Genomic DNA, 15,891 nt, shown 5'->3' with positions numbered 1-15,891 from the left:
GACCACTGGGAAAAAAAAAATTAGAAAGTCCAGAAATAGATTCAGTCCATAGGAAAATGTAGCATATGATAAATGTGGTACCCCAAATCACTGAAGCAAAGATAAAGATTTTAATAAATACTTCTGGGACAACTGGTTAGCCATTTGGAAAAAGATAAATTTAACACATATCTTCCAACATACACAAGAATAAATTCCAAATAGATCAGAAATTTAATTAAACTAAACAATAAAACTATACAAGGCCAGAAAAAAACTGATAAAATTCTTATAATTGAGCATAGGGGAAGACTTTATAACTATGATTCAAATTCCGGGTACAAAAAAGGAAAAAATGATTGACAAATTCTGACTACATAAAATTAAAATGTTTGCATGTTTTTAAAACATCATAATAAAAAAGGTCAAAAGACTACTGACAATCTGGGAGAAAATATTATAAAGCATATCTCAAATAAAGGGGAAAGAATGCTTAAAAATTTAGGAGATGGGTGAAACTTGAGGACATTATGCTAAATGAAATAGGCCAATGACAAAAAGATAAACACTTTATGATTCCACTTATATGAGGTATCTACAGTAGTCAAATTCATAAAACAGAAAATAGAATGCCACTTGCCAGGGACTAGGGGGAAAAGGAAATGGAGAGTTGTTGCATGAGTGTAGAGTTTCAGTTTTGCAATATGAAAATATTCTGGAGATTAGTTGCACAATGTGAAAATACTTAACAGCACTGAACAGTATACTTTATTTCTTTTTTAAAAATATTTATTTATTTTTGGCTGTGTTGGGTCTTCGTTTCTGTGCGAGGACTTTCTCTAGTTGCAGCAAGCGGGGTCCACTCTTCATCGCAGTGCGCGGGCCTCTCACTATCGTGGCCTCTCTTGTTGCGGCGCACAGGCTCCAGACGCGCAGGCTCAGTAGTTGTGGCTCACGGGCCTAGTTGCTCAGCGGCATGTGGGATCTTCCCAGACCAGGGCTCGAACCCATGTCCCCTGCATTGGCAGGCAGATTCTCAACCACTGCGCCACCAGGGAAGCCTCTATTTATTTATTTTTAATTTATTTATTTATTTATATATTTTTGGCTGCATTGGGTCTTCATTGCTGCTCACAGGCTTTCTCTATTTGCCGGGGGCTACTCTTCAGTGTGCAGGCTTCCCATTGTGGTGGCTCCTCTTGTTGTGGAGCACGGGCTCTAGGCATGTGGGCTTCAGTAGTTGTGGCACATGGGCTCAGTAGTTGTGGCACACAGACTTGGTTGCTCCACGGCATGTGGGATCTTCCAAGACCAGGGCTTGAACCTGTGTCCCCTGCATTGCCAGGCGGATTCTTAACCACTGAGCCACCAGGGAAGTCCTGAACAGTACATTTTAAAATAGTTAAGATGGTGGGACTTCCCTGGTGGTGCAGAGTAGGTTTCTCACATGTTATAGGTTAGCAATTTAAAAAGTTTATGTGTATTCTAGAATTTAACAAAATAAGTAAATATACTGTGGTTCATAAAAGCTAGGTTTCTGACTGTGAGAGAAGGGAGCAACAAATAAGGAAAGAGGGAAGACTAGAATGAACCCAGTGCTATTAAATTGGAATAGGAGGCATAAGTGTAAACTCATGGTTTTTAAGATAGATAGACAGATGATAGAAGGAAGGATGGATGGATAGATAGATTATGCTTCCTCAAGGATGAATAAGAAAGTCCATGTTGGCGAAGCATAAAATATGATACAGAGCGTGGCGAGAGGAGAGGCAGGGGAATAGGTAGGAGTCATATTACAGAAAGCCTTGCATACACATTAAGATTTAATTCTGCATGTTATGGGAAGCCACTGATGGCTATCGTAGTCAAGGCGAAAGAGGAAGACCTGATCTAAGGCTAGGACAAAAAGAGGATTGATTGGAGAAATATTCGTAGCATTTGGGGACTAATTGTATGGCAGAGTGGGGGAAAAAGAAGTTAAGACTCAGGTGTTTTAAGCATGAGTGACTGGGTAAATAGTGGTAACTAGAAGAGAGAATAAGGAGGAAGAGACGTCTTATGGAAGAAGCTGATAAGTTCATTTTTTCTGACATGTTGAATTTGAGGTATTTGTGCATCAAAATCTATGGGAGTCATCAAAATATGGAAGGTACTTGAAATCAGAAGAGAATCATCCAGGAAGATTCAAGGAAAGAGAACAGTGGGCCACAGTCAGGCAGGGACGCGAAACCCATGAAGATGACAGAGAAATAATATTTAGAGAACTAGAAAAATAAGTATAAGGGCATTTAAAAGGAAATGAATATTCAGCAGTATCAAAAATCAGCTGGAATTGTCACTATTTTTTATTTTAGCCAACTAATGGGTATGTAGTGATAACTCATCACAGTTTTAATTTACATTTCCCTAATGGTTAATAATGTTGAGCATCTTTGACGTGCTTATTTGCCATCCATATATCCTCTCTGGTAAAATGTCTAGTCATGTCTTTTACTCATTTTCTAATTGGATTTTTTGTTTTTATCCTGTTGAGTTTTCCTCCTGAATTTTTTTTTTTGCTGTACGCAGGCCTCTCACTACTGTGGCCTCTCCCGTTGCGGAGCACAGGCTCTGGACGCGCAGGCTCAGCGGCCATGGTTCACGGGCCCAGCTGCTCCGCGGCATGTGGGATCTTCCCGGACCGGGGCATGAACCCGTGTCCCCTGCATCAGCAGGCGGACTCTCAACCACTGCACCACCAGGGAAGCCCTATCCTGTTGAGTTTTGAGAGTTCTTAAATATTCTAGATACAAGTCCTTTGTTGGATATGTGATTTGTGAATATTTTCTTGCAGTATGTAGCATGTTTTTTCATCCTCTTAACAGAATCTTTCACCTAGCTATAGTTTTTAATTCTTTTTTTTTTTTTTTTTTTTTTTGCGGTACACGGGCCTCTCACTGTTGTGGCCTCTCCCGCTGCGGAGCACAGGCTCCGGACGCGCAGGCTCAGCGGCCATGGCTCACGGGCCCAGCCGCTCCGGGGCATGTGGGATCTTCCCGGACCGGGGCACGAACCCGTGTCCCCTGCATCGGCAGGCGAACTCTCAACCACTGCGCCACCAGGGAAGCCCTTTAATTTTTATGAAATAAAATTTATTGGTTTTTTTATGGATTGTGCTTTTTATTTTTTGGCCATGCTGCGCAGCACGCAGGATCTTAGTTCCCCGAACATGGATCAAACTCATGCCCACTGCAATGGAAGTGCAGAGTCTTAACCACCGAACAGCCAGGGAAGTCCCGGACTGTGCTTTTTTAAATTGAGGTATAGTTGATTTACAATATATATTAGTTTCAGATGTACAACATAGTGATTCAAAATTTTTATAGATTATACTCCATTTAAAGTTATAAAATATAGGCTATATTCCCTGTGCTATACAATGTATCATTATAGCTTATTTATTTTATACATAGTAGTTTGTACCTCTTAATCCCCTACCCCTATCTTGCCCCTCCTCCCTTTCCTCTCCCCACTGGTAACCACTAGTTTTTTCTCTGTATGTGTGAGTCTGTTTCTGTTTTGTTATATTCCTTTGTTTTATTTTTTAGATTCCACATATAAATGATAACATACAGTATTTATCTTTCTCTGTCTGACTTATTTCTCTATGCATAATACTCTCCAGGTTTATCTTTGTTGTTGCAAATGGAAATTTTCATTCTTTCTTATGGCTGAGTTATTCCATTACATATATATATGTATGTATATAAATTATATATATGTATTTAAATTCACATCTTCCTTATCCACGTCTTGGTTTTTGTAAATAATGCTGTTGTGAACATTAGGGTGCATTTATCTTTTTGATTAGTGTTTTTGTTTTCTTTGGATATATACCCAGAAATGGAATGGCTGGGTCATATGTAGTTCTATTTTTAGTTTTTAGAGGGACCTCCACACTGTTTCCCATAGTGGCTGCACCAATTTATGTTCCCACCAACAGTGAACAAGGGCTCCCTTCTCTCTACATCCTCACCAACATTAGTTATTTGTGGTCATTTTTTTTAACATCTTTATTGGAGTATAATTGCTTTACAATGGTGTGTTAGTTTCTGCTTTATAACAAAGTGAATCAGCTATGCATATACATATATCCCCATATCTCCTCCCTCTTGCATCTCCCTCCCACCCTCCCTATCCCACCCCTCTAGGTGGTCACAGAGCACAGAGCTGATCTCCCTGTGCAATGCAGCTGCTTCCCACTAGCTATCTATCTTACATTTTGTAGTGTATATATGTCCATGCCACTCTCTCACTTCGTCCCAGCTTACCCTTCCCCCACCCCGTGTCCTCAAGTCCATTCTCTGCATCTGCGTTTTTATTCCTGTCCTGCCCCTAGGCTCTTCAGAACCTTTTTTTTTTTCGATTCCATGAATATGTGTTAGCATATGGTATTTGTTTTTCTCTTTCTGACTTACTTCACTTGGTATGACAGACTCTAGGTCCATCCACCCCACTACAAATAACTCAATTTCGTTTCTTTTTATGGCTGAGTAATATTCCATTGTATATATATGCCACATCTTCTTTATCCATCCATCTGTCGATGGACACTTAGGCTGCTTCCATGTCCTGGCTATTGTAAATAGAGCTGCAGTGAACATTATGGTACAAGACTCTTTTTGAATTATGGTTTTCTCAGGGTATATGCCCAATAGTGGGATTGCTGGGTCGTATGGTAGTTCTATTTTTAGTTTTTTAAGGAAACTCCATACTGTTCTCCATAGTAGTATCAATTTATATTCCCACCAACAGAGCAAGAGGGTTCCCTTTTCTCCACACCCTCTCCAGCATTTATTGTTTGTAGATTTTTTGATGATGGCCATTCTGACTGGTGTGAGGTGATACCTCATTGTAGTTTTGATTTGCATTTCTCTAATGATTAGTGATATTGAGTATCCTTTCATGTTGGAAATGTTTGTTGGCAATCTGTATATCTTCTTTGGAGAAATGTCTATGCAGGTCTTCTGCCCATTTTTGCATTGGGTTGTTTGTTTTTTTGATATCGAGCTGCATGAGCTGCTTGTAAATTTTGGAGATTAATCCTTTATCAGTTGCTTCATTTGCAAATATTTTCTCCTATTCTCAGGGCTGTCTTTTCATTTTGTTTATGGTTTCCTTTGCTATGCAAAAGCTCTTAAGTTTCATTAGGTCCCATTTGTTTATTTTTGTTTTTATTTCCATTTCTCTAGAAGGTGGGTCAAAAAGGATCTTGTTGTGATTTATGTCATAGTGTTCTGCCTATGTTTTCCTCTAAGAGTGTGACAGTGTCTGGCCTTATATTTAGGTCTTTAATCCATTTGGAGTTTATTTTTGTATATGGTGATACGGAGTCTTCTAATTTCATTCTTTTACATGTAGCTGTCCAGTTTTCCCAGCACCAATCATTGAAGAGGCTGTCTTTTCTCCATTGTATATTCTTGCAACCTTTATCAAAAATAAGGTGACCGTATGTGTGTGGGTTTATCTCTGGGCTTTCTATCCTGTTCCATTGATCTATATTTGTTTTTGTGCCAGTACCATACTGTCTTGATTACTGTAGCTTTGTAGTATCATCTGAAGTCAGGGAGCCTGATTCCTCCAGCTCTGTTTTTCATTCTCAACATTGCTTTGGCTACCTGCCCCAGTGATAAGGAGGTTGAAATAGCATATAGTGATGTAGCCAAAAGAGTTACCAAATAAAATAGCACTTACGAGAGAGATGTCTTCACATCTTCCCCTGACTGAGAACATGCTTTTCCTAACACACTGCCCCTATTCCTATAAAGTAGAAACTTCATTTTGCACAAACATGCAGGTATTCCAGGTTAGGATAAAGGATAGACAAGGTATAGTAGCGATCGTTAAATATATACTCCTAAGCAGTGTCATTTTAAAATTGTTTTACCCTGCTTATCTCCCCTACCCTGTATCCTCCTCTCCTCTAATTTGGAGACACTCCATAAAAACTTTTCACTTTAAAGGTAGTTTGCCATCTCTCTACAGCTCACACCACTGTCTCCATTCACTGTGTATAGATGGCAGAACTTTTGAGGTGCACTGTTTAACTGTTAAAATAGTAACCACAACCTCATCAGGCCCAAAATGGAGCATAATGCATGGTACAAGGAATATTTATGTATTTTTGGAATTTTATAATATTTAGTAAGAGTATATGAAAGGACTGCTACTGTATCAAAATATATTGTTTCAATTTAGTCTATCCTGGATATGTACTAAAGGGTGTTACCACAAGAGAAGAAAGCCTTCTACACAAAGTCTCTACAGATTTTGCTATTTTACTTTGTATGTGGATTTTTACTTTTGCCTAAACGCATTTATCCTTCATATCAATTATAACATCTGACACTATGTAGGAGCTAAAAATTTAGAGGGAGGAACATTATTTTCAAGATCTTCTTCAAGTCTCTTATGCATATAAGAGAAACCAATCGGCACCTGATACTCTCTGTCTAAATATGTTACTGGTAATATGTATTTTTCCCAGTGCCATTCATTTGGAATGTAATTGTTTTCTTCCTTTATTTTAAAAATGCTCCTTTTTAAGGTAAGCATCAGCCATGTTGTTTGTAGATCTTTTGAGCAACACTACATAAAATTATATTTAGTTGATTTAGCTATAGCAGTACAATGATTAGTAATATAAAAATTAACCTAAGGGCGGGGGAAAAGATTGCTTTGGCTATTTGGGCTCTTTTGTGTTTCCATAGAAATTGTGAAATTTTTTGTTCTAGTTCTTTGAAAGTGCCATTGGTAGTTTGATAGGGATTGCACTGAATCTAGATTGCTTTGGGTAGTATAGTCATTTTCACATGTTGATTCTTCCAATCCAAGAATATGGTATATCTCTCCATCTGTTTGTATCATCTTTAATTTCTTTCATTAGTGTCTTATAGTTTTCTGCATACAGGTCTTTTGTATCCCTAGGTAGGTTTATTCCTAGGTATGTTTATTCCTAGGTATTTTATTCTTTTTCTTGCAATGGTAAATGGGAGTGTTTCCTTAATTTCTCTTTCAGATTTTTCATCATTAGTGTATAGGAATGCAAGAGATTTCTGTGCATTAATTTTGTATCCTGCTACTTTACCAAATTCATTGATTAGCTCTAGTAGTTTTCTGGTAGCATCTTTAGGATTCTCTATGTATAGTATCATGTCATCTGCAAACAGTGACAGCTTTACTTCTTCTTTGCCAGTTTGGATTCCTTTTACTTCTTTTTCGTCTTGGATTGCTGTGGCTAAAACTTCCAAAACTATGTTGAAGAATAGTGGTTAGAGTGGACAACCTTGTCTTGTTCCTGATCTCAGAGGAAATGGTTTCAGTTTTTCACCATTAAGAATGATGTTGGCTGTGGGTTTGTCGTATATGGCCTTTATTATGTTGAGGAAAGTTCCCTCTATGCCTGTGCTCTGGAGGGTTTTTATCATAAATGGTGTTAAATTTTTTCAAAAGCTTTTCCTGCATCTACTGAGATGATCATATGGTTTTTCTCCTTCAGTTTGTTAATATGGTGTATCACATTGATTGATTTGCATATACTGAAAAATCTTTGCATTCCTGGGATAAACCCCACTTGATCGTGGTGAATGATCCTTTGAATGTGCTGTTGGATTCTGTTTGCTAGTATTTGGTTGAGGATTTTTGCATCTATGTTCATCAGTGATAATGTCCTGTAGTTTTCTTTCTTTGTGACATCTTTGTCTGGTTTTGGTAACAGGGTGATGGTGGCCTCATAGAATGAGTTTGGGAATGTCCCTCCCTCTGCTATATTTTGGAGGAGTTTGAGAAGCATAGGTGTTAGCTCTTCTCTAAATGTTTCATAGAATTTGCCTGTGAAGGCTTTTGGTCCTGGGCTTTTGTTTGTTGGAAGATTTTTAATCACAGTCAGTGTTTCTGATTGGTGTGTTTGTATTTTCTATTTCTTCCTGGGTCAGTCTCGGAAGGTTGTGCTTTTCTAAGAATTTGTCCATTTCTTCCAGGTTGTCCATTTTATTGGCATATAGTTGCTTGTAGTAATCACTCATGATCCTTTGTATTTCTGCAGTGTCAGTTGTTACTTCTCCTTTTTCATTTCTAATTCTATTGACCTGAGTCCTCTCCTTTTCTTGATGAGTCTGGCTAATGGTTTATCAATTTTGTTTATCTTCTCAAAGAACCAGCTTTTAGTTGTATTGACCTTTGCTGTTGTTTCCTTCAGTTCTTTTTCATTTATTTCGGATCTGATCTTTATGATTTCTTTTCTTCTGCTAACTTTGTGTTATTTTTGTTCTTTCTCTAATTGCTTTAGGTGCAAGGGTGGGTTGTTTATTAGAGATGTTTCTTGTTTCTTGAGGTAGGACTGTATTGCTATAAACTTCCCTCTTAGAACTGCTTTTGCTGCAGCCCATAGGTTTTGGTCACTGTGTTTTCCTTGTCATTTGTCTCTAGCTACTATTTGATTTCCTCTTTGATTTCTTCAGTGATCTCTTGCTATTTAGTAGTGTATTGTTTAGCCTCCATGTGTTTGTATTTTTTACAGTTTTTTTCCTGTAATTAATATCTAGTCTCATAGTGTTGTGGTTGGAAGATACTTGATACGATTCCAATTTTCTTAAATTTACCAAGGCTTGATTTGTGACCCAAGATATGCTCTATCCTGGAGATTGTTCCGTGAGCACTTGAGAAGAAAGTGTATTCTGTTGTTTTTGGATGGGATGTCCTATAAATATCAATTAAGTCCATCTTGTTTAATGTATCTTTTTTTTTTTTTTTTTTTTTTTGCGGTACGCGGGCCTCTCCCATTGCGGAGCACAGGCTCCGGACATGCAGGCCCAGCGGCCATGACTCACGGGCCCAGCCGCTCCGCGGCACGCGGGATCCTCCCGGACCGGGGCACGAACCCATCTCCCCTGCATCGGCAGGCGGACTCTCAACCACTGTGCCACCAGGGAAGCCCCTAATGTATCATTTAAAGCTTCTGTTTCCTTATTTATTTTCATTTTGGATGATCTGTCCATTGGTGAAAGTGGGGTGTTAAAGTCCCCTACTATGATTGTGTTACTGTCGATTTCTCCTTTTATGGCTGTAAGCATTTGCCTTATGTACTGAGGTGCTCCTATGTTGGGTGCATAAATATTTACAATTGCTATACCTTCTTCTTGGATTGATCCCTTGATCATTATGTAGTGTCCTTCTTTGTCTCTTGAAATAGTCTTTATTTTAAAGTCTCTTTAGTCTGATATGAGAATTGCTACTCCAGCTTTCTTTTCATTTCCATTTGCATGGAATTTCTTTTTCCATTCCCTCACTTTCAGTCTGTATGTGTTCCTAGGTCTGAAGTGGGTCTCTTGTAGACAGCATATATATGGGTCTTGTTTTTGTATCCATTCAGCCAGTCTATGTCTTTTGGTTGGAGCATTTAATCCATTTACATTTAAGGTAGTTATCGATATGTATGTTCCTATTACCATTTTCTTAATTGTTTTGGGTTTGTTATTGTAGGTCTTTTCCTTCTCTTTTTTTTTTCCTGCCTAGACACGTTCCTTTAGCATTTGTTGTAAAGCTGGTTTGGTGGTGCTTAATTCTCTTAGCCTTTGCTTGTCTAGAAAGGTTTTAATTTCTCCATCGAATCCGAATGAGATCCTTGCTGGGTAATCTTGGTTGTAAGTTTTTCTCCTTCATCACTTTAAATATGTCCCGCCACTCCCTTCTGGCTTGCAGAGTTTCTGGTGAAAGATCAGCTGTTAACCTTATGGGGATTCCCTTGTATGTTACTTGTTGTTTTTCCCTTGCTGCTTTTAATATTTTTTCTTTGTATTTAATTTTTGATAGTTTGATTAATATGTGTCTTGGTGTGTTTCTCCTTGGACTTATCCTGTATGGGACTCTCTGTGCTTCCTGGACTTGATTGACTGTTTCCTTTCCTATATTAGGGAAGTTTTCAACTATAATCTCTTCAAATATTTTCTCAGTCCCTTTCTTTTTCTTTTCTTCTTCTGGGACCCCTATGATTTGAATGTTGGTGGGTTTAATGTTGTCCCAGAGGTCTGTGAGACTCTCCTCAATTCTCTTCATTCTTTTTCTTTATTCTGCTCTGCAGTAGTTATTTCCACTATTTTATCTTCCAGGTCACTTATCCATTTTTCTGCCTCAATTATTCTGCTACTGATTTCTTCTAGAGAATTTTTAATTTCATTTATTGTGTTGTTCATCATTGTTCGTTTGCTCTTTAGTTCTTCTAGGTCCTTGTTAAACGCTTCTTGTATTTTCTCCATTCTATTTCCAAGATTTGGATCATTTTTACTATCATTACTCTGAATTCTTTTTCAGGTAGACTGCCTATTTCCTCTTCATTTCTTTGGTCTGGGGGGTTTTTACCTTGCTCCTTCATCTGTGTGTTTCTCTCTCTTCTCATTTTGCTTAACTTATTGTGTTTGGGGTCTCCTTTTCACAGGCTTCAGGTTCGTAGTTCCCGTTGTTTTTTGTGTCTGCCCCCAGTGGGTAAGGTTGGTTCAGTGGGTTGTGTAAGCTTCCTGGTGGAGGGGACTGGTACCTGTGTTCTGGTGGACGAGTCTGGATCTTGTCTTTCTGGTGGGCAGGGCTGAGTCCAGTGGTGTATTTTGGGGTGTCTGTGGCATTATTATGATTTTAGGCAGCCACTCTGCTAATGGGTGGTGTTGTGTTCCTGTCTTGCTAGTTGTTTGGCATAGTGTGTCCAGCACTGTAGCTTGCTGGTCATTGAGTGGAGCTTGGTCTTAGCGTTTAGATGGAGATCACTCGGAGAGCTTTCACCATTCGATATTACGTGGAGCCAGGAGGTCTCTGGTGGACCAATGTCCTGAACTCAGCTCTCCCACCTCAGAGGCACAGGCCTGACAGCCAACCAGAGCACCAAGACCCTGTCAGCCACATGGCAACAACAACTCTGTCAATATGTCTTCATCAACCAAATGAGCAATGCCAATGTGGGACCCAGGACCATTCACTCGGTGGAAGAATTCTGGGTTTAGGCAGGGGACCGGCAGAGTGCAGGTAATACCTGGATATTGCTTGACACTTCACAGACTGTTCTCAATGGATTTCCCTTCTTTGCTGAGCTTCAAAGCTTCCAAGATCTTGGGAGCTGGGAAGTGAAAGGCAGAGGGAGGGAGCGCAGGGCAGGAGCAGCCCCTGGGCATTTGCCCATGGGAGTGGCTGCCTCTGTGGTCTTTTTGATGGTAGCCATTTTGACAGGTGTGAGGTGATATCTCATTGTGGTTTTTGTTTGCATTTCTCTGATGAATGAATGATAAATGAATGTTGAGCATCTTTTCATGTGCTTGTTAGTCATCTGTATATCTTCTTTGGACAAATGTCTATTCAGGTCTTCTGCCCATTTTTTAATTGGGTTGTTTGTTTTTTTGACATTAAGTTAGTTGTATGAGCTGTTTATATACCTTGGATACTAACCCTTTATCAGTCATATGATTTGCAAATATTTTCTCTCATTCAGTAGGTTGTCTTTTCATTTTGTGGATGGTTTTGCTGTGCAAAAGCTTTCAAGTTTAATTAGGTCCCATTGGTTTATTTTTGCTTTCTTTGCCTTAGGAGACCGATCCAAAAAAAAAATATTCCTACAATTTATGTCAAAAAGTATTCTGCCTATGTTATCTTCTAGGAGTTTTATGGTTTCCAATCTTACATTTAGGTCCTTAATATGGATTGTGCTTTTGATGTCACGTCTAAGAATTCTTGGCCAAGTCCTAGATTTTCTTCTAAAAGTTTCTAAATAGTTTTGTTTTCCATTTAAATCTATGATCAATTTTTAGTTAATTTTTGTACAAGATGCAAAGTTCAGGCTGACGTTTGGGGGTTTTGTTGTTTATTTCTTTTGTTATTTTATGGTTGTCCTAATGCTCCACCACATTTGTTGAAAAGATTATCCTTTTTCCATGGAACTGATTTTTGCACCTTTGTCAAAGATCAGTTGGCTGGGGCTTCCCTGGTGGCGCAGCGGTTGGGAGTCCGCCTGCCGATGCAGGGGACACGGGTTCGTGCCCCGGTCTGGGAAGATGCCACATGCCATGGAGCGGCTGGGCCCGTGAGCCATGGCTGCTGAGCCTGCGCGTCTGGAGCCTGTGCTCCACAACGGGAGAGGCCACAACAGTGAGAGGCCCGCGTACCGCAAAAAAAAAAATCAGTTGGCTGTATCTGAGTGTGTCTATTTCTGAGTCATCTATTCTGTTCTACTGATACATGTTTTCAATTATTTAAAAGTAAAAAGTTTTTAAAAGTCAGTTGAGGGTCTAGTGAGAGAAATATTGAAAAAATATCCTTTGGGTTTGGCAACTAGTGGTCATTGGTGACATTAATGATGAAGTGGTGGAGTTCCTAGAAGCCAGATTGCCAGGGCAATGGGTTTAAGAGTGAATTACTGTTTCATACCCAGCTACCTATTTTAGATTGTAAGACACTAAAGGCAAAAACTATGGGGCAAGAATGAGGATGCTAAACAAATACACATAAAAATATCTTGCAGTTCACCCAGCCTCACATTAAATATTTATAAATGTTTTGGAGTTGTTTTATATCAGTTCTTACATCTAGTAACGAGGCAAATCCACAGCCAAAGTCTCTGGAAAAGTTGGGAGGCAGAGGGAGGAGGAGGAGGAGGAGTATTTTAAAAAGACAAAAGGGCTTCCCTGGTGGTGCAGTGGTTGAGAGTCCACCTGCTGATGCGGGGGACATGAGTTCATGCCCTGGTCCGGGAGTATCCCACATGCCACAGAGCAGCTGGGCCCGTGAGCCATGGCCACTGAGCCTGCATGTCCGGAGCCTGTGCTCCGCAATGGGAGAGGCCACAGCAGTGAAAGGCCCGCGTACCGCAAAATAAATAAATAAATAAATAAATAAATAATAAAAAATTTAAAAATAAAAATAAAAAGACAAAAACCTTGGATTAGCTAAAATGAGGTTCTTCCAAAGATCCGCAGTCAGTAGGAAGGTATCCTTAGCTCCCTATCCCGATAGGGAAATTCAAGAGCTCTGGAAAGCCTGTACCCCCATGTGGTAACATGCTGCATAAATTCTTCTTTTGTGTAACCAGCTCCATAACTTTCCATATCCTTTGCTGTTAAGGAAATTTTACATGTTTTCATCTTTCCAACAATCACATCACAGTCTCATGTTGTCACCCATGCAGTCAGTGTCCTTCTTTTTTTTTAATCTCTATCATCTAGCATGTGGGTAGCACACAATGGATTCAAAATAAGCAGTCATCATTATATCAACATCAAGACAATGAAAAGGGAGATGCATTTTCCTTTATAACTACCACTTTGAATATTTTTTTCAGTTCTTTGGAATAAAAACACAAATGTTTACAATTAATCCTCAAATAATGAATAGCAACAAAAATGTAACTCTTAAAAACTGTTTTGTCAGGTCTTCCCTGGTGGCTCAGTGGTTAAGAATCCACCTGCTAATGCAGGGGACACGGGTTCGAGCCCTGGTCCAGGAAGATCCTACATGCCGCGGAGCAACTAAGCCCATGCGCCACTACTACTGAGCCTGCGCTCTAGAGCCTGCGAGCCACAACTACGGAGCCTGTGTGCCACAACTACTGAAGCCTGTGTGCCTAGAGCCCAAGCTCTGCAACAAGAGAAGCCACCACAATAAGAAGCCACGCACTGCAACAAAGAGTAGCCCCTGCTCTCTGCAACTAGATAAAGCCCATGTGCAGCAGTGAAGACCCAATGCAGCCAAAAATAAATAAATAAATAAAAAAAACCTGTGTTGTCATCATGGCACGCTTGTTCCTTTGGCAGAGAAAATAATCTGTTTCTAAATTTCTTTCTTCTCTAGGATGGAATTTAGCAGGTGGTCTTAGAAGGAGCTACTCTGTAACAATTTGTTTGAACATTTTCAAAAGCAAGAAATATAAAAAACTGAACTCACTCCTTTCTTTTTAATTTCACTGGTCATCTGTCAAAAGCAAACAAACAAGACATAATTAAATCAAGAAGAAAGTTTTTAAAGTAATTAAAAAAATTTTAAATCAAGAATATAAATAGTTTTAAATATATGTATTATTCTTTAAAAAATACTAGTTACATTGAGACTGATTTAAAATAGTATAAAGATATACTTTTTAAAGAGAAAATATAAACCTACAGTTGGAGGATAATCTGGCTCTGGTGATGAAGGTGTTCTTTTATCCAATGTTCTGTCTAAATTTCTTTTGGCTCCTTCAATTCTGAAATTTATAGTTAGAAAAATGTATGACTCTCTTGAATATAACATTAAGATATATTATTAAAACATTACAATTTGAACATTTTTTTCAACTATACTTGAAGAAGAGATATTCGAGAGTTCTTTATCTTACTGAATTTTCTGTAAGAAATAAATCTCAATTGCCATTATCAATGAGTCCTAATATTCAAATTATTCATACATAATATAAAAGGAGACTAAAATTAATAATCAATAATGTTCAATTATAACATGACAATTTTTAAGTTAATCCTGATGCATGTGGGCCCTTATGTATGTGTTATCTCTGTTCAAATGCTACAATGTCAGAGAAGACTTCCCTTACCCCTTATATTAAGTAGCACTTCCTTCACTGTCCATCCCTTTTATCCTCACTTATCTTGTTTCATAGTACTTACCACCATTTGACATACTATATGTTGTAGACCGTTTTATTCATTGCCTTATCCCAATGCTCAGAATAGTACCTGGTACATAGTAGGTGCTCAATAAACAGTTGTGAATGTAGGAATTTATCATCCATAAAATATAATTTCTTCTTTAAATAAAATTATATCATCATATAATCTGTTCATCTGTCACCAAATACTTACTGAATGTTTATATTCTGCAAGATACCCTACTAGGTTTTATTAAAACATGGCAGCAACAAGTTTCAAGGAATTTATAAACTGAAAGGGTAGGAAGATAAGATCAGAGTGCCATATAAAAAGTATGGGACCCTGATGGTTCAAAGGAGGGACAAGTTCACTTCCACCTGAAGGTATCTTTGAGGGTTATGTGAACAAGTTAGCATTTGCAATAAGCTTGAAATGAAGAAGAGGATCTCAGTTGGAGATGTGGCTTTCCTGGGCAGATGGATCTGAAAAGATAAAGACCCTAAGAAACAGGAAGACAAGGGAACAATCAAAGGCAAAAATTGAAAATAAGGAGTTGTCCAATCTGCCCAGAAGTTATGGAACCAGATGGAGATAAGTTTGGAGAAGTGGACTGGAATATCTAGCTAAGGGTCTCAAATAGCAAGCTTTTTTATTAGTAGACAATGGGGAGTCACTAAGAGTTTTTAAGCATGAGAAAATTTTTAGGAAGACAAATCTACCAGTTTGTAAAGGCTGAATACACTAGAAGAGACGGCCAAAGCAGAAAGTATACAAGGGAAAGAAAAGAGACTTAAGAAAGAAGATTGAAGGATGCCAAGCGTGACAGGGATGAGGAAGAACAACTGAAGGAGGCAAAGGAGACATGGTCAGAGGCAAAAGGAGAACTAAAAGGAATTTGAAGGAAAGGATGGCCACCAGAACCATAAAAGCATAAACTAGTAAATGCCATAAAGACAAAGATCATGTCTGTTTTGCTCACTGCTCTATCCATAGCACTTAGATAGTGTCCATCAAGGTCAATAAACATCTGTAGAATGAATGATCAGAATAGTGGATTTGGAAAAGATTCTCCATATCTAGTTCAGTACTTTACTTAATGCATGAATACTCTCAAAAATTTCAAGTTGTACCCCAGGATGGGTGAGGGGAGATGACACTCATCACTTTCTGAGGTAGCTCAGTTTATTGTCAGCTAGCTCATATTCTTAGAAATAAATTTCTTGAGTTGTATCCTTTTAAATTCTATTCTCTGGAGCTATAT

At 38.6% G+C, this 15,891-nt stretch overlaps 1 protein-coding gene across 4 annotated transcripts in view; it reads right to left on the bottom strand.

Moving 5' to 3' along the window:
• The window catches only part of DNAH12 (dynein axonemal heavy chain 12), a 213,395-nt gene that overhangs the window by 183,820 nt on the left and 13,684 nt on the right, over positions 1-15,891 (bottom strand). For all 4 annotated transcript variants that reach the window (XM_081247432.1, XM_081247433.1, XM_081247434.1 and 1 more), the window contains exons 3-4: positions 14,149-14,230; positions 13,933-13,959 (exon numbers count right to left, since the gene is read on the bottom strand). In XM_081247432.1, the coding sequence (XP_081103558.1) occupies positions 13,933-13,959; positions 14,149-14,230 (109 nt within the window). The remainder of the gene's footprint in view (positions 1-13,932; positions 13,960-14,148; positions 14,231-15,891) is intronic.

The sequence above is a fragment of the Mesoplodon bidens genome (genome assembly GCF_964165515.1).
Source record: "Mesoplodon bidens genome assembly, chromosome: 10".
NCBI lineage: Eukaryota > Metazoa > Chordata > Mammalia > Artiodactyla > Ziphiidae > Mesoplodon > Mesoplodon bidens.
This window is presented reverse-complemented; position numbering and strand designations above follow the sequence as displayed.